This window comes from Pholis gunnellus, assembly GCF_910591455.1.
Source record: "Pholis gunnellus genome assembly, chromosome: 7".
In the NCBI taxonomy this organism is placed as follows: domain Eukaryota; kingdom Metazoa; phylum Chordata; class Actinopteri; order Perciformes; family Pholidae; genus Pholis; species Pholis gunnellus.
This window is the reverse complement of record NC_136533.1, coordinates 2494735-2513288: the sequence shown is the minus strand read 5'-3', so window position 1 is coordinate 2513288 and position 18554 is coordinate 2494735. Positions and strand designations below refer to the sequence as shown.

General features: G+C 44.0%; 2 protein-coding genes across 2 annotated transcripts in view; one reads left to right on the top strand and one right to left on the bottom strand.

The window, feature by feature from the left end:
* Positions 1-18554, bottom strand: part of LOC306698478 (E3 ubiquitin-protein ligase TRIM21-like) — a 281779-nt gene that overhangs the window by 83948 nt on the left and 179277 nt on the right. The gene's annotated exons all lie outside the window — the stretch shown is intronic.
* LOC306698472 (metabotropic glutamate receptor 8-like) overlaps positions 4023-18554 on the top strand; it is a gene marked incomplete at its 3' end in the record, with an annotated part of 98747 nt that continues 84215 nt past the window's right edge. The window contains exon 1 of the mRNA XM_079162778.1: positions 4023-4403. Coding sequence (XP_079018904.1) covers positions 4110-4403 — 294 coding nt within the window. The 5' untranslated portion in view covers positions 4023-4109. The remainder of the gene's footprint in view (positions 4404-18554) is intronic.

The following is an 18554-nucleotide window of genomic DNA, read 5'->3' as shown; positions in this document are numbered from 1 at the left end:
GTGACTCTTTAAACTGCATCAATACACGTCAGTAGATGGAGGTCTTTGCTGAAGCGGCGGTTTGCGTGTAGCTGCGCAGTTTGTCCGCTGGGAGGCGACCTGCCTCCATCATCTGCGCTGCTTCACCTCTCAGCATGCAGCCTCTCTCTCTGACACACTGCGTGATCAAGCTCATTAACTTCATCTGTCTCTGCGCGAGCCGCACGCACACACACATACACACACACGCGCGCACGCCTTCTCCTATAGGACGCGCTTTCCTCTCCATCAGGACCTGGATCATCCCACCCAAAGACCCCGAGACCGGCTCTGTGACCGGGGGGAACTTGGATGCGACCCTCAGACTCCCCATCAGCCTGGACTCGGGTGGTGTGATGAGCGCGAGAGCCTCCCGTGTTTCCTGTGACGCAGGACAGCCGCGCCGCACCGCACCGCACCGCACCGCGCACTTCGGAGAGCTGCGAGAAGCGGAGAAAAAGAAAAGAAGCGCGTCCGTGACTTCGGTCCTCTGTAACATCCCGACCCTGATGTGAAGATGTCTCTGCTGCGCAGCGACCAGTCTGGCGCATTGATCTGAGAGCGAACCAGTGCGGTCTGTGCGAGGAGAGGAACCCGGGATCCGGAGCGTCACCCCCCCGGCTGGGCGGCGGGCGGAGTCGAACCGACACCTGCAGGTGAATCCGGAGCGTCAGAAAAAACCTGCAGTTCAGAGGAATTTACCGCTTCTCATTCCAGATCGTGGTCTCCAACTAGCGGGGACAGAAACAAAAGTGGATTTTCAATACATTTGTATTTTTTAAAATCTATTCTTTGGTTGATGGGTGCCGGATCGAGTTCCTGGCGGAGGAATTCAAAGGGAAATGTTTGTGTGATGTGACAAACAGCTGGAGACAGAAAACATTTCTCTGACCTGTGACACCGAGGGAGGAAACACCTGCTTCTTCCGCAGAGAGGAAACAAAAAAGGTACCTGAACACATCACGCAGCATTCACAATTCACAGGATCAATCAACCAATCAATGATCAATTAAAGAGCTGACTGCAGATTATTAAAACAGTATATTTATCTGCGTTTTTCTTGATTTATTGGGATGGGACTATGTTGTAGATAAGGGCTCTCACTGTGACATAGTCCAGATTATTATTTTGTCAATCAACCAGTAAAATCAATCAATCAATTAGTTCATCGACCAGTCGCCTGTAAATCAATAACGAGGCACTCAGACTGCTGTACCTGTGTCGTGTGTTTCGCCTGGTTTCAGATCAGATTAATCATTTCTGACATCAGCTGATTCTGCTGGAATGCAACTTGAGCTCGCGCTGTTTCGCTCGTGCGCGCGTGGTGTTTAAGAAACTGAACCGAACGTTTGTGTTCGCGCGCACTCATGAGGGTGGGAAGTATTCGTGCCCGTGTGCGCGCAGTGGTGCTTGAGATCGTAATGTAGGCTACGCATTTCATTTTATTCAGCGCGTGTGTAAACGTGGAGAGTGCACGCGAGGCATATATTATACATCTGTGTTTGCCTGTGTGTGTGTGTGTGTGTGTTTGAGAAATCGTATTTTAGATTTGAGATGTATGTGGGGAGAAGAAAGTATGAAAAAGATGAGATAAGAAAGAAACTCACAATGTAACCTTCTGTTTAAATCGACTACGTGGCCAAAGGTATGTGGACACCAGACTGATGATTGTTGATGTTTCTTTTGGCTCCAGTTAGTCACTGAGGTCAGGGACAAGGATGGCTCAACACAACAAAACAACTTCAAAAAATAAAATTAAAAAAATAAGCAGCACCAAGGTTTGTTCCATCACCTTGTAATCTTGTTGTAATAGTACAAATAAAACATGAAATTTGGCCAAATAACTGGAAATGATGTGCCAGAGCTTCCCAAGAAATAGGACTCCAATCTGCAGCGTGGTGGCACCGTAATTAAAGACCAAAAGCGCAGGTTTTTTTGTTTACACGTTTTTTTCTTCAGTGCTCTATTTTTGTGTTAAGTACAATGAGAGAGATGCAAATTCCTTCTACGTGCACAAACACTTGGCCGTGCAATTCAAAATGTAGTTTTCATCTACGCAACACCACTAAACAGTTGTTGATTTATGTGCCCTCATTTCTGCTATGCTGCTTTTAATTTCAATACTTTAATTTAATACACCTTTAAACTCTAATATGTTGCATGTCTAAGTGCATAACTAGAGTGGATACGATTTAATCAACAGAACAAAATGCCGAGAGGTTAAGTCTGATGGGATTACTTACTGCAGGGGACTGCTGATTGGCCACTGGAGGAAACAGCATTCAAGTCACTCAGTGGTGCATGAAGCCGAAAAAAAGTGTGTCTTCTGGGTATGAAACTACCCAGATCTTCCACATTGATGGGCCCATAGAGTCAGCGCTCTATCGTTTCCTTTAACTCCGCCTCCCAGACGCTCTGTCTCGGGCTCATTCACACAAATGGGAGTTCATTATAACTCTAGATTTGGCTATTAGTGCATTTTACAACTTTTAGGACATAATAATAACTATTTAAGTGCGCATATTGGGAAGTTGTTTAACCTAAAAAAAAAAAAGAAAAGAAATCCGCTATTTATAGACATCTCTTTCACAATGTAAGTCTATGGGGGATTTTTTTTTTCTGTTGGCATCATGCGATGGACAAGGAAGTTGTAATTCCCCAGATTTAATAGAATTCATCCTCTGGGGAACATGAATGTCTCCACAAAATGTGGTGCCAATCCTTCAAGTAGATTCAGTTATTTCACAAGACAAGGGAACACTTTGACCTACTGGTGGTGCTAGAGGACAAGTCAAAGGAACACTAAAGTTAATAGAATTTATCCTCTGGTGATGATGAATGTCAGCACCAAAGTTGGTGCCAATCCACCAAAAATATGTTCAGATATTTCACAAGACAAGGGGAAACTTTGACCTACTGGTGGTGCTAGGAAAAGTCAAAGGATCAACAAATTTGACAGAATTCATCATCTGGGAACCATGAATGTCTGCACATTCTTGGATTTTTCTGTTGTAAAAAAGTTGTATTCAATACAGAGAAAAAGAGCACAACGTTTTAACACCTGTCTCTATGATCGATACAAGAGGTGCCAAACCATCCGATTTATTCCAGGTGTTGGACCCCTCCTGATCAGAGACAGTTGGTCTGTTCCACTTCCTGCTTGTAGAGTATAAGAGACCATTTTGATCATGTGTCTTGATTGAGGAGTCGAGCATGAAGCCAGGAAACAACCAGGTAAACAAAGAAAAAGAAGGTAGTTCCACCACAAACTTTTGATTCAACTTTTGTTTGTGTTCAAGTTAAATAAGAAGATGAAACGTGTGACTTTGTGAGAAATATTTCAACAGAAATGAATCAAAGTTTGGTTAGAAATGTCAAACATCTTAAGGTAGGTAAAAGAAAATGACCTCATAGTCAACATTAATACGATCCATACATGCAGTGTTTCAATGGAAGCGCATAAAACAGAATGCTGGAGACCCTGAAATGCTTATATTCTCTGGTTTATTGATCACATATTGATAGTTTCCTCCCTGGTCTGGATCTCCCAACAGGTTTCAGGAAGAATGTGAAACTAGAGCCGCTGAGACCGCCAAGCTCCGTCTCCTCGTCTGTAGACCGCCATGTCCGACACAGGAACCTGTACTGCAGGAGAACCCCTGGGTCAGCGTTCATAGGTGGGACCGCCTGCCGTGGTTGACCCTGCCCCGGGGTGACCGGGGGACCCCCATGGTCTGGCTTGTCCGGTTCTTCCACACCGCCTACCTGCTGATCACACCACCGCTCCCTCTCCCCGCAGCTCGACTCACAGGAAAATGGCGAGGGGCCTGAAGCCCCCGGGTGTCACGGGCCACTGCGTCCTCTCCCTGCTGATGCTGAAGAGCTGCTGGCTGCTCGGCTCCGCCGCCGCTGCCGCCCCGAGGCCCGGCGTGCTGGCAGACTCCCAGCAGACCCTGCCGGAGTTCGGCCACTCCATCCGCCTGGATGGCGACGTCATCCTGGGCGGCTTGTTCCCCGTGCACGCTCGTGGCGAAAGGGGCGTCCCCTGCGGCGAGCTGAAGAAAGAGAAGGGCATCCACCGGCTGGAGGCCATGCTGTTCGCCATCGACCTCATCAACAAGGACCCGGAGCTGCTGCCCAACGTGACGCTCGGCGCGCGCATCCTGGACACGTGTTCACGCGACACCTACGCCCTGGAGCAGTCGCTCACCTTTGTGCAGGCGCTCATCGAGAGGGACGGCTCCGACGTCCGCTGCGCCAACGGAGACCCGCCCATCTTCGCCAAGCCGGATAAAGTGGTGGGCGTCATCGGAGCGTCGGCCAGCTCCGTGTCGATCATGGTGGCCAACATCCTGCGACTGTTCAAGGTAAGAGAACGCCGCCGGGTGACTGTTGAATGGGCGCGGTTGCTGGAAACAATTCTTTCTTTTTCTACTCTTGTTGGATCCAATGAGTCCGGAATGTGTCACGTCTCTTGCAAATTATGTTGCACCCAATCAGGAGAGTCCTAGTCCGTCTCAAGATAAAATTGTCACACAGGAAGTTTGGCCTTTTAAAAGGAAAGTTCACCCTAAAAAATGTGTTTTTCCTGAAACCTGAAGTTCTTTTTATAAATCTACATTGTGAGCGAGAGACATATGGTTTTTCCTTCTCTCTGTTACAATGGAACTAGATGGCGCCTAAAAAAATGTTTTAGCACCACAAGCCGAGTGCCATAGTTCCATTTAATTTATTTGTTTGAGCGTCAGTGTACAGAATGTGCAGTTTGTTTTTCACATTCATCTGTTGACGAGGGAGCGTTTCTGTGTTCTCACCTGGATTTTGTGTTTGGAAGCCGGTCGTTTGTCCGGTTTGAAGCGTGCACAAGTTTGATTTGGAGACTTTACGCTTCCAGGTCACGTCTACTGAGAAGTCGGAGACATCTTGTGTGCAGTAGTTAAAATTGATTCTAGATTCAGGATTTGTAATGCGGTAGAAGAAGCAGATTTAATTCTAAGAGTTAAACATGTCCCTAGGGATTTCTTTAAACATAATTCCATAAACAGGCCGACCTCGCCTGCCTCATTATTAATTAAAGGTCCGTTCAACCAAAGTTGCCTGTTGCAACATGAGCTCATTACCCATCATTTTGACATGTTTCATGAAACGAGGTCGGAGTAGAGGCGTCAAAGCAGTTTGCCTGTGTTTTATCAGTTAGTCAGTTCACGCTAAAGGTCTTTTACACACAATCAGTGACCACGAATCTTTGAACTGAATGAAACGATTTGACACCTGATTTCCGCCACAGACCTGAACTTGATTTGCTTGAACTAGTTTTTCTACCAAAATCCGATGAGACTGAATATAATTTGATTTTGGTTAAGAGACTTGTCACTGAGGTTACAATTACGAAAAATCAAACAGTTATCATATCAATCATACTGCAACTTCACCGATGGTTGTTACCTGAACTGAGCAGAGAAGGTCTTAATTCATGTCTGTCTTGTCTTTGATCAGGAGGATCCTCTGTTTTTGAAACACCGTACAACTAGTCTGTCATAAAGTGAAGGAAGATATTTCATGGTGACTTACTCTTCCTCTATATTGTTTAGGTGAAGAGTCAGGGAGACCTGCTGGCAGACAATACACTTGAATAAATGTTTCTCCGTCGTGGAGGAAGCATGTTCAGTCTCCAGCTCTCCATCATCATCATCCTCCCTCGGAGCTGGATAACGTTTTCAGACGTATGTTGTTTCCTCATAGACATAAAAAAAAGAAAAGATCGCAGCTGTTGCCGTGACAGAAAACAAATTCCACTGCGCTAAATTAGCGATGAGCTGTGTGATGTGTGTGTGTGTGTGTGTGTGTGTGTGTGTGTTGCAGCCCGGCCGGCTTAATGAGAACAGAACAGGCCCAACAACATCACTTAGCTAAAATTAGCTGGAGAGGCCTCGGGGAGGGGAGGAGAGGAGAGGAGAGGAGAGGAGAGGAGAGGAGAGGAGAGGAGAGGAGAGGCGAGGAGAGGACAGGAGAGGAGAGGAGAGGAGAGGAGAGGAGAGGAGAGGACAGGACAGGACAGGACAGGACAGGACAGGACAGGAGAGGACAGGAGAGGACAGGAGAGGAGAGGAGAGGAGAGGAGAGGGAGCCGGAGCCAGATTTTGCTGATGCAGAGGTTTCCTCACCTTGCTGCCGCTCACCAGCGCCGTCACAACCTTCGGCTGCAGCCTGACGGACCGCAGGAGTTTGGTTTGTAGCCGCTAACATTTAAAATCAAGACTCCGCCATTTCAAATCAAGTTTTCTAGACGCAGACGTGCAAACTCACTGGGTGTAACCACAGCATCGACGTGTGTGTGTGTGTGTGTGTGTGTGGTCAGTGGGCATCGTTGCACCTGTAACCACACCCACCAGTGATGTCACAGGGTCCTGGAGTACACCTGTACATCACTGCAGCGAGGTGAGAAGCTTAACCACCGGAGGTCAGCAAGGTCAAGAGTTTCAGGGGTTGTTAACTTGTGCTTTATTGCAATATGAACATCTCATCACAAGTAAAAGCTCTGCATTGAAAATGTCTATAAAAGTTATTTTTCTTACAGAAAGTACTCCACGAGGCAGAAAACGGCAGTTATTTTATGTATTGTACTATCAGTAAAAGTGTTCTCAGTCAAAGTATCAGAAGTCCTTTTCGGTGAAGTTAATGCTAAACACTTTGCATTCATTCGGGGAGTTAAATCAATAACACAGAATCATATTCATATTCACCTGAAAAGCAACTTTAGCTTCAAACGTACTGGAGTGTAAGGTACAATATTTACCTCTGAAATGTAGTAGAATAAAAGTGTGAAGTACAAGTATCTCAAAATTTAACTTAAAGGGCGGTTCCATCTGCGTTCTTTTTCCGAGTTTTTTAAACTCTTGTGTATCTGCGAGGTAAAAATGACTATTTTCATTAATGGAGTCTGGTGGCTTTGAAGAGAGTAATATAACCGCTTCAGTTCCCCGTCAGAAAGCGCTGTGTGATGGCAAGATACATGCTGTGGAAAAACATATTGTAGCCTTTAAAAAAATAAAATAAAAATCGATATCAATTTAACTGTGCGCCATGTTTGGAACATTTGAACTGCTTCACCTCGCTGTCGGTCATCCCTTTCTGACGCTGTTCTTTTCACTCTCTTTAAAGCCACAAGACCCGTTGACAAACGTAACATGACCGAGCAGAACACGGGAGTTGCTGCTCGACCACAGCCTCTATCGGTTAGTTTGTTTTTGAGTGACATTTGGATCCGAACTAATGTGGCGTCCACAGCAGTACGTTAGCTTAGCTTCTCTAAACTGTGAGCGTTCCAAGCGCCATCTACTGCAGGTAATACGCTGACTACATATATATATCTATCTATCTATCTATCTATCTATCTATCTATCTATCTATCTATCTATCTATCTATCTATCTATCTATCTATCTATCTATCTATCTATCTATCTATCTATCTATCTATCTATCTATCTATCTATCTATCTATCTATATCTCAATGTCATCATGCAGAAACCTACATCGGGTTAACATTTATTTATTTATTTTTTTTAGAAGAGTTTGGACATTTTTTGTTTTGATGCTAAATCCTACGTACTTCCACCAACATGTGAATATGCTCTGAATCAAATACATTAGTACCATCACTGAATGATATAAAAACCGTAAAAGAAATAATATTAATAACGATAATGGGGCTGCCCTTTAAGTACACCACTTGAATAAATGTAGTTACTTAACTACTGTGTCTTTTTTTTAAGTGAGATATTACTAGTACCCTTCATTACTCAAAGAATATTAAATATATATAAAGTCCCAGCTCTAAGAATAGATAAATCCTCAGTTTCTGTGCTGTCTTGATTCAGAGGAGTCTTTTTTTGCTGTTGATGAAACTCGTTCTCTGAAGGTGTCAGAGGTGAGATCCTCCATCCGAAGCCGTGATATACTCTCCGTGTATTTGCATAATATTTGCACATCCATTTCGCACAACATCACGCAGCCCGGCCTCGGCCTCCAGGAGGAGGACGCTCTGCTGCGACGGTCGCTGCCGCCGCTGCGTTATATATTTCCATCTCTGCGTGGGAGAGAGAGAGAGAAGCCACAGAGTCTCTGTTTGTGAGCTCGCTGCAGGCTCGGCCCAAAAAAAATGAGAGAGGTGAGAGAATAACAGAGGGAGGAATGAAAACAGAGGGAACCTTCTTCCCACATCGTTCCACATAAACGATCAGAGGGAGGATGAGAACTCGGCTGCCTCACAGCGTAGAAGAAGAGAAGTATCGCTGTCGGTCAGAATCAGAGGTGTTTCCGGTGGTGGAAGAAGTACTCAGATCTTTTACTGCAGTAACAGTATTAGTACTATACAATGAAAAATACTCCACTCCAAGTAAGAGTCCTGGATTCCAAACCTTACTGAAGTTAAAGTATTATCAACAAAATGTACTTCAAATATCGATGTCAGTATTGCACTATAATATTATATGTTTCTGGATTAAATAGTTTATCTGAAGAAGGAGAAGGATTTTCTCAACACATAAAGGAACACTTCATCCTTCAGTTTATCACAAACATTCAACATCAACACATAAAGGAACACTTCATCCTTCAGTTTATCACAAACATTCAACATCAACACATAAAGGAACACTTCATCCTTCAGTTTATCACAAACATTCATCATCAACACATAAAGGAACACTTCATCCTTCAGTTCATCACAAACATTCAAGATCAACACATAAAGGAACACTTCATCCTTCAGTTTATCACAAACATTCAACATCAACACATAAAGGAACACTTCATCCTTCAGTTTATCACAAACATTCAACATCAACACATAAAGGAACACTTCATCCTTCAGTTTATCACAAACATTCAACATCGACACATAAAGGAACACTTCATCCTTCAGTTTATCACAAACATTCAACATCGACACATAAAGGAACACTTCATCCTTCAGTTTATCACAAACATTCAACATCAACACATAAAGGAACACTTCATCCTTCAGTTTATCACAAACATTCAACATCGACACATAAAGGAACACTTCATCCTTCAGTTTATCACAAACATTCAACATTAACACATAAAGGAACACTTCATCCTTCAGTTTATCACAAACATTCAACATCAACACATAAAGGAACACTTCATCCTTCAGTTCATCACAGACATTCATCATCAACACATAAAGGAACACTTCATCCTCCAGTTTATCACAAACATTCAACATCAACACATAAAGGAACACTTCATCCTTCAGTTTATCACAAACATTCAACATCAACTCATCTGGAGATACGTGGTTTTACGTAGACAGGAAGGGAATGAAAAACTGTCATCTGATAAGAAACTAAAGCTGTCAGACAAATGTAGTAAAAAGTACAATATTTACCTCTGACATGTTGTGAAGTAGCATGAAATTGAAACGGTCAAGTAAAGTACAACTACCTTGAATTTGTACTTAAGTACAGTACTTGAATACTTAGTTACATTCCACCACCAAAGCCACAACAAACAGCATTGATGTACTGGTTACATGTTTTTAGCCAGGTGTACCTAATAAATTGGCAGTAGAGTGAGATTCATTGTTGTCCACAGCTGTGTGAGCAGGTTCACGTCACTGAAACCCGATCAGATGCTGACGACAGCTCAGTGAATCCTGCATTCTTGAAAGACTTCCCTAAAAGACAATGTGAAGCATTTGTTACCTCCTGCGGCTCCGCATCATCCCAGTCAATGATTCTCTTTGTTTCCCTGTTTTTCTTTCTCTGATTCCCTCTGATTTGACAGAATGGGGGTGATGACGATCAGCAAACCCCCCTTTCCCCCAAAACTGACATATTTCGTGCCTGATGATACAAAACGTTTTCCAGGTTGAGAAATTCTTCCATATGCGAGTCCTGTGGTGTGAGTCTGAGAGAAAGCTCTCCAGAAATGTTTCACCTAGTTTTCAGGCAGCTGATCTCTGCGCAGTCTGAAGACGTGTGAACGTTGAGGCGGGTTTTCACTCTCGGAAGCGTCGCCTCGTGAAATCACACCGATCCGCGCTCACGCGAGCAGCAGATGGTTCATGTGTCTGAATAAACGCATCATCTGTGGGACAAAAGAAAAGACTTTAGCTCTGGTGAAGGTGTCGAAGTATGAGGTACAGAAGATGAACTAATGTGTGAGGTAAATTTCTGTTTTTCTTGAGCGTTGATGCATCATCGTTTGTTTCCTTTTTAAGAAGTGCTTTCCTAAAGCTTTGTAGCCTCAGATGCTGAGTTGAGACTCCAGTGACTTGAATCTTGAAATTGTCTCGAATGACCCAAGACTTGATTTCGACACGTCTCCGATTACTTGAGCTAGGTCTTCGTTGCTGAAGACTTGATTCGTCTCAAAATCATGGACGTTTGACTCCATTGACATGACACTAGTTTCAAATAAATTTTACTTGACTTGGACTCGTTATGCAAATACTGAAGGTCTGTGTTGTAGTCAAGACCAAGTCTACCGAGACCAAAGTCATGACAAAGACCAGAGTGTACTGAAACCGAGACAAGACCAAGACTTTGCGGGATTGAAACCAAGTCATGAACCATTTTTTTTTGTGCTTACGTGGTCTTTTTGTTGGACCATGTTCTGGTGATTTCCGATCGTTTTATTGACGTGAACGGACTCCATTTCTCATCTAACGGTGCTGTAAGGGAGCTAAAGAGAGGCGAAACATGGTTGGGTCTAGATGGTACACCACAACTTGCAAAAACTCTTGAATCTGATCCTACCTGTCAACCAGTGGCAGGTGATGTCACTGCGGGTCCCACAGCCAATCACAGACAGCCAGTCTGACCTGTGTGTCTCATTAACCGACAGTGTGACCTGAACAGCTCGGTCTGAGCGGCAGCATCACATCCAATCAGCAGCCTCGTATCATATCAGCGTCCTAAATGAATATGTGGGTGAAACCGCTCCACCTTCATTTTATGAGTGTAAGCTGGAGGCGTCCGCCGGCTGATCTGTCTCGATTACCTGATCGCTCTGAAAAGATGGAGGACAGGGTGGATAATGGTTTTTAATCAAGGGGGATTTGCTCATTGTAGCAGCAATTCATTAGAGCGCCTGATAATAACGACCTCGTTAAGCTGTCTGAAGCCATCGTCCTCATTGTTTTTTTTGTCGGTGTTAATAAAGCTTTTTGTGCTTTATTCTCATTTTGATGGCCTCAATTTGTAATCCATCCAGTTTTCAATTGCCTACTCTCTTATTGGAGAAACTGTCAGACCATAACCAGACAAATGTGTGTGTGAGACACCTACAAACTGACTTACCAATGTAGTAATCTGGAGAGTAATATTTTATTTGACTGTTTATTGTTGTATTGTACAAATAGTTAAAAATGAAAATCTCATAAATACGATTTTACAACCAGGTTGAGTTGAGCCTCGATTCAGACTCTCAAAAGGACTTGAGACGAGTTTGTCTCCAATGACCTGAAACTGGACTCAAACCTGTTTTTGAACTGACTTGAGACTTGTTTTAAACTTGTTAAAATGACTTGAGATTTGACTTGGAATAGTATCAGATGATGTAAAACTTGACTCAAGCTTGTCCCCAGTGACACGAGACTTGAAACTTAAGACTTTGTCTTGTCTCACATGACTTGACTTGTCGCCACTTACTCAAGGTTTGACCTGAACAGACTTTAACCGATCTAATTAGAGCTGAAACCATCGTGGGCTAATTGACCAGTTTATCAACTGAAAGTAGATCCATAACTTTCGTGTGAGTCATTGGTTTATAACTCAGTGTCTTTGACTTTTGGACTCATGGTGGACGGATCCTTTAGCTGTAATGTATTCCGACCTTTACAGTCTCACAGTGAGAGATTTCAGCTCTCGGCCTATGCTGTCCATTTGATTTATTTCTGCGTTGCGGATAAAAAAGGTCGTTGTCGTGCCACAAGGTGAAGATATCTGACCCATAAAAAAAAGCTCAGAGTGGAGCTCGTATAATAATCTGAAATTTCACACCGCTGTGGAGTCAGCGTGACCGCTGCAGATCATCATCAGCTGGTTTCATCACCAACAGACGAGGGAAATGGACAAAATAAAAGAAACCCCGTTCAACAAATCTTTTTCGCTTGTCGTGTCGCTCCTGAACTCAGCATGTAGAGTCTGGTTGTTTTCCAAAACCGCTGACACAGCAGAAATTAGATCGCAGGATTTTATTAATGGGAAATGCTCCTCTCTGATTGGCTGGCAGGTGTTTTATATATGAAGCCTGGTCCAAACACAACAAGTCCTCGTCCCTAAAACATGTGACCTGTAAATATGTCTTCCAAATAATATTCCTGACTCTTTTCTTATGATTATGTTTGAGTATTGTGCACAAACCCTTCTCTACTTAATTAAGGGTTGGAGAAACAATTGTGAGAATAATATTTGAATGTATTCAGCAGCTATTGTTGTCATTGATTCACCATTCAAGTAATTTTTCAGGCAACATTTTTTGAAGATTATCGGCTTTTCTTTGTCTTGTGTGAGGAAACTTGCATTTTTGACTGTTGGTTGGAGGAAACAAGACATTTGATGGGCATCAGGAACTATATTTTATAGGCAAATCATTAATGATAATGAAGATAAACAACCCTGGTGGTCGTGGTTAAAAGAAGACAACATTGTTTGTTAGGGGGAGAGAGGATGTAATCTGGGTTTTCTGTCGTCAGATATGAATAATTGGGGTTAGGGTTAGCGCACACCAAGCTGCCTGCCAGCAGAGAGGTACTCAGCAGTGTGTGAACTGTTAGCCTACCGCTAAAGGAACTAACTCTCTATACACAACAGTAAATGAAACAACTAACAACCGGTGACCAATGGGCTGTGAAGTGTCATAAAACACACTTCATCCAAACTCAAACACAAGCGGCGATGTACTCAGGCAATCAGCTCGAGATCATACGTTTATACTTGCAAAAAGCTAAATTAAATTCACCAAGCTGTCTGCCAGCTTTGCAGCAACAGAGTCCAAAAACAGTAAAGGTGAGCCGCAGAGCAGCGGCCGAGAGGTTTGCAGCAGAGTATGTACTGGTAGTTCCCTCAAACTGGTATTCTCCCACTGTGGGTTCAGGGTAGCGGCTGGGAGTCGGAGATGCACTCAGCTGTACGTCACTAGCGGCCCCTTCCAACCGGGGGGCCAGTTAAGAGTAGTGAGTGAGGGGTCAGCAGGCAGTTGATGGAAAGACAATAAAACAGGCAAATAAAAGGTATTTTGAGAAAGTTAGAGTCACCGCAACCACGAGAGGCTCTTGAGCACGCCGCCATAACTGGCCACCCACAATATCTAGCAGAATGAGAGATTGGCTTTGGACAGACACAAGAGTGCAGTGGTTGAGTGCAGATGAGGAGGGATCACATCTCCTCTCTCTCCTCGGCTGTAAACACACCTCAAATAAAGTTCCATCCTCTCATCTCGACAGCAGCAGTCGCAGCTTGTTTCAAACGGAGGTCTCGCCTTTCTGCGATAACTGACTCAGCTCCTGATTGGTGGATTGATGGACAGCGGCGCCCCCCAAAGGAGTTGCGTAACGAGAGTAATTGCGTAATTGACTTCACTTTCTCATCTTCTCTCCGGTTTGGACTTTCTTTTTTCCTTTAGTGTTCTCTTTTGTTGCTCGCTAACACCGAGAGTAATGCTGTCAGCGATGATGATGATGTGAGGGAAGCGTTACCGTGGCAACAGTGCACATGCGCTATGACAGCATTAGTCCAATCACTCCTAAATGAAAAACCTGAGCTTTGGGAAATATTTTGCCTAAAATACAAACTTAAGTTTTGAAAAACCAAGCAACTGGGGAGCTGATGAATAATTAAAATATATTTTGTAAGTGTTAGACTTAGTCTTAATTAGAGACGTTATGAGGTTTGTAAATATGTACTTTATAAATTAAGGAAATTTAGCTTGTTGTGCCCCCCCCCCCCCCCCCCCCCCCCCCCCCCACACACACACACACACACGCTAGCAGCATGGCTCTAGGGGTGTTGACGTGTTGGTTGGTCCGGAGTGAAATATTGAGATTTATTCAAAAACAACAACAACAACAACAGGAACACTTTGAGTCACACTGAATATTTGAATATGACTCAGTATTTGACCGGAACAACCTGCAGCAGATGTTTCTGATGGACTCAGATAAGCAATGAAGAAATGTTGATGAGAAAGCATCAACCCGAGGACAAAACATCTCTGTAGCTGGAAGCTTATGATTCTCCTGCAGCAGTTTGGAGGTGAGGTGCCTTGCTCAGCGGCTTCTACGCGGTGGAGTGTTTGTTTGCTCTCTGCTCTCTGCTCCCTGGGTTTTCCAGGTCAGCCTCGGGGCCCGGCTCTCCTCCTCTCTGACGTGTTGTGAGGGGCGTCGCTGATGAGTCACAACAGGAAGCAACGCTGACGAGCGCAGACGGATAGCCTGACATTTATTGGGCTGCAGATGCGAATCGTTTTCTGCCTAAATGAGTCGGTCGGAGGAGTATTCTTCTTCTGCTTCTGCTTCTCCTTCTTCTTCTGTCTCTGGACACACTTCATGCTTCGTTTGTGTTTCCTCTGCACTCCCACACTCGTCGCTTCCGCTCTGCTGCTCGCCGTCACGCCTCTGAGTGAGAGTGTCGGCAGCTCTTGATTCGCCGTGCACGGCTGCCATTTTTATTATCTGTTCATCTGCTGAAAGATTCAGACTACAAGGAGGGGAAAGGAAACGAGCAGAGGAAAGGAAAGGAAATGAGATGAGGAGAGAGGGAAGGACACACTTTGAGAAGATATGAAAGGAAACAAGTTGAGTAAAGGAAATAAGGTCCACAAAATAAGAACGTCACATAATTGGTTGCTTAAAGCCAAGATGGCGACGGCCAAAACACCGAACTTGTGATTACGGCTCTTCCACGAGTTATTCTAACCCGAAACTTTTCTTAAGATTTCAAACGGATCCGTTGGCTGGTTTGAGGTTCGGGTCCTTTCTGTCTTGATTAAACAGATTAAAACGAGTTCCACAACAGAGAAAATCCTTCGACAGCTTTTTTTCCCGCCTGACCAGCCAATCGAGTCTCGGTGCCTCCGGCTTCCTGCTAAACGGTTCTTCTTCCTGTGAGGAGGAAGTAACCTGGACGAGTCCTTCAGCGTCGGTTTAATCTCACACATCAAACTCCTGCTGTTGTTTTCAGTTTGTTTCCTTTTAATAAAACATCAAAGCACCACTAGATCACTGCCCCACGGTTTATATTCATGCAACTGTACATTTAAAGGGGCATTTCTGATTTCTGTGGATGTCATTTAGTTTATTCTGGGCATTTCATGGTTATCCTATGCTTTACCGGATTAGCCTTGACTTTCAAGGATATTCTGGAACCTGAGAATTATTTCACACTTTTATTCTGGAGGATTTGTTTTATTTCACAGGTTTTCTCGAAACTCTTTTGAGACTTTTTAGGTGTATTCTTGAAAATCCAGGTTGCCTTTTGACTTTTCAGCTTCTTATTTGACTTCTTCTTCCTGCTTCGTACGGTTTATTTGGATCTTTTTAAGGTTATCGCTCACATTTCACGGCTGTTCCTGACTTTAGGATTCGGCACAGAGGATTCAGGGTGTTTTTTGATCCATAATATAATCTTGTAATTGAATTATTCGTCTGTTGCACCAGAACCACAGGACGAATCCAGTAAAACTCTGACGAGATGACGCATAAATCGGTTATCTGACGGCTTCCTTCACCTCCGAGGACAAACACACTGTGATGATCTGTGACTTTAACAAAGAAACATTCTGACACACAAACACGGACTGTTGTCTTTAGAATGAACTGAATCCATCCAGACGTGTTCATTCACCTGCAGTGACTGTCAGATCAACTGTTTTCTGAGTTTGTTGTTTTTTGTGACTTGATGAGGAAACACCTCTGAATATTATTTCTGCAGTCGACAAACTAAAAGTCTCAAGTCTGCAAGTCCTTTTTTTGTTTTTCCACAAGTCCCATTTGAACAGAAATTGTAGTTTTGCAGATTAAAAAGAATGACTGGATCCATTCAGTGTTGAACACAGCACCAGTCAGTCCTGATGTTTTCCAGCTGCAGGCCGGCAGGACTGGGTCAACACAGAAAAGACGTGTTGCGCCCCCCCCCCCCCAGGGGTACGTCGGTGTCGCAGCATGTCGTCGTTGACGTTGTTCCTCCAGATTATCGTCAACCGGCTCCCTCAGATCGTCTCTTCGCGGCAGCCGAGCGCCGTCATGACATTTTGGGGTTAAGCTGTGGAGGGAGTGGGAGAGGTGTGTGTGTGTGTGTGTGGGGGGGGGGGGGGGTGGGGGGGGGGGGTTCGCGGGACGTGATGCTCGCTGACAGGCGTCCCGGCGACACCGAGCCTTCGTTCTGCCGTCAACTCAAGTTCAGCTCGTGAAGTGCAAAACATTATATTTTACCCTCAATCTTTGCAGTTGAAGATTTTTTTTACCCTCTGTTGGTCCAAACTTGAAATCGTTCATCATTTTTATATTCAAACTAAAACAGAGTGATGCTCTTCTATAGGAACCCAATCGTAAGAACATAATGAGAGAAATATTAAAGAGTGTCTGATATTAAAATAATCATTCTTTGCTTTTCTAATTTAATTTGACATTTAAAGACTCGAGTTGACTTTGAATCGGAAGCTGAGATTTAGATTTTAGTCGCGTCTCGGTGACGAGGATTCACTGCTGATCCCGGTTCAGATCTGCTCTCTGTCCCATCATCCTCTGCAGCGCTGATGCTCATTGGTCCTGACAGCTCCCTGCTGCTGATTGGTCTACTAACCCCTCACCCCCCCCCCCCCTTCCACCGTCCCCGGGGCTATCCTCCCGCCTGACTGCAGATCAGCTGTAAACCTGCTGCCTGTCATCACACTGTCGCTGTCACACACACACACACACACACACACACACAGACACTGAACTCACCAGCAGTTCACATGCAGTCGATGCTAATTTTTCTGAATCACGCTTTTCATTTAAAGAGGACGGTTCCCACGTTTTGGCAAATGTTCTAATAACTTCAGAGGAGTTTATGTTTTTGGTTTGTTGTGTGTTTGTCTGCAGGATTAGGTCAAAACTATACTGTCCATGTTTTCATGAGACTTGGAGTGTAGCATGAGCCGCAATGACTCGCGGGGCGGACACACTTTTGTTAGCACTGCGAGATGCAGGTAGTGTTTGAGATGTTCAGGCGGATATCAGTATCATGTCTGTGTTGAGTACGGAGCTGCAGTCAGGTCGGGGTTAGCCTAGCTTAGCATCAAGACTGGAAACCTACATTTGAGTCAATATTTTGCAGCCAAATCAAATTGTTTCCAGGATATTCAACCTTATATTGCATTTAATACCTGACTTGTTTCTTTACAGTACAAAGGCAATAAAGTAGTCCATGAATACGAGATATGAGTTTACAGATGATTACAATCCCTCCTCTGCGTTGTGGAGGATGATTTATGGCAGTCGTTGCTCTTGCTTCTTCACAACATTTAGTTTGCAGCTCTTTGGTGTTTTGGAGTATAATTATCACGTTAACGCCGGTCTGCGTGCTCGAATCTTGTGCGGCTCTACGTTTGGAAACTCTGGCTCCCATAATGCCTTGAGGGATGTCAACAGGAAGTGTGTTACCATGGGTTCAGTGAGTTGCGCTGTGGCCTACGACTTGAGTTTGTTTAAACCTAGGTTTTGTGTACATCTGGGTAAAATGGCTCCATTAAAAGTGTGCAGAATACTCTGTAAGCAGGTCATGTTTGCAGAGTATTCACACGTACAGAAAGCTGTCACCGGATGAAGAAAACCTAAAAAACGTGAAGATTCTGAGGCAAGAATTTTGACTCTAAAGAAGAGATTTTTTTTTTATGCAGATTCTGGCAATCAGGTGTCTTTAAACTCCCTGATTGAAGACGCCTGATTTAACCGGCGGGTTAGTTTAGTTTCACCGGTTAGTTAAACGGAGCCTGGTGCACCAGTACTGTTGCCGTAGTTACCTGCTGCACATGTTTTTTTAGCAGCCAGTTGGAGGGCAGGATTTTCTGTGACTGTGGTTTAACTGGAGATAATCAAGGAAATATAAATTGTTAGGTTGGTCTGATTGTTTTGGCATATTTTTATTCACATCAGTGAGTTGCTAAAGGGCACTCTACCTGTACACGATGTCACTTCCTGCCTCGGCTCCTATGCCTTCTGAGTCACAATAACAGTCTGCAAGAGATCGAGCAGCTCTGCGTGGCCTTTTCCTCTCAACCGACCTCTGACCCTGTGCTCATTTAAAACACATCATTATGAGACGGAGACGAGGGGCGAGCCGCCGACCGCTTTTTTCCCGCCGTGTGCTAAATTAAGAGCCAAATATAGAGAGAGCAGAGCGGTGGCATTTCAGTGGCATTTCAGTTTGCTCTCTAGGATAAAAAAAACAACACTTTTATACCTTCAGCAAATCCTGCAGACTGACTCATATCAGGTTTATTCATCGGAGACATTAACGTCTTCAT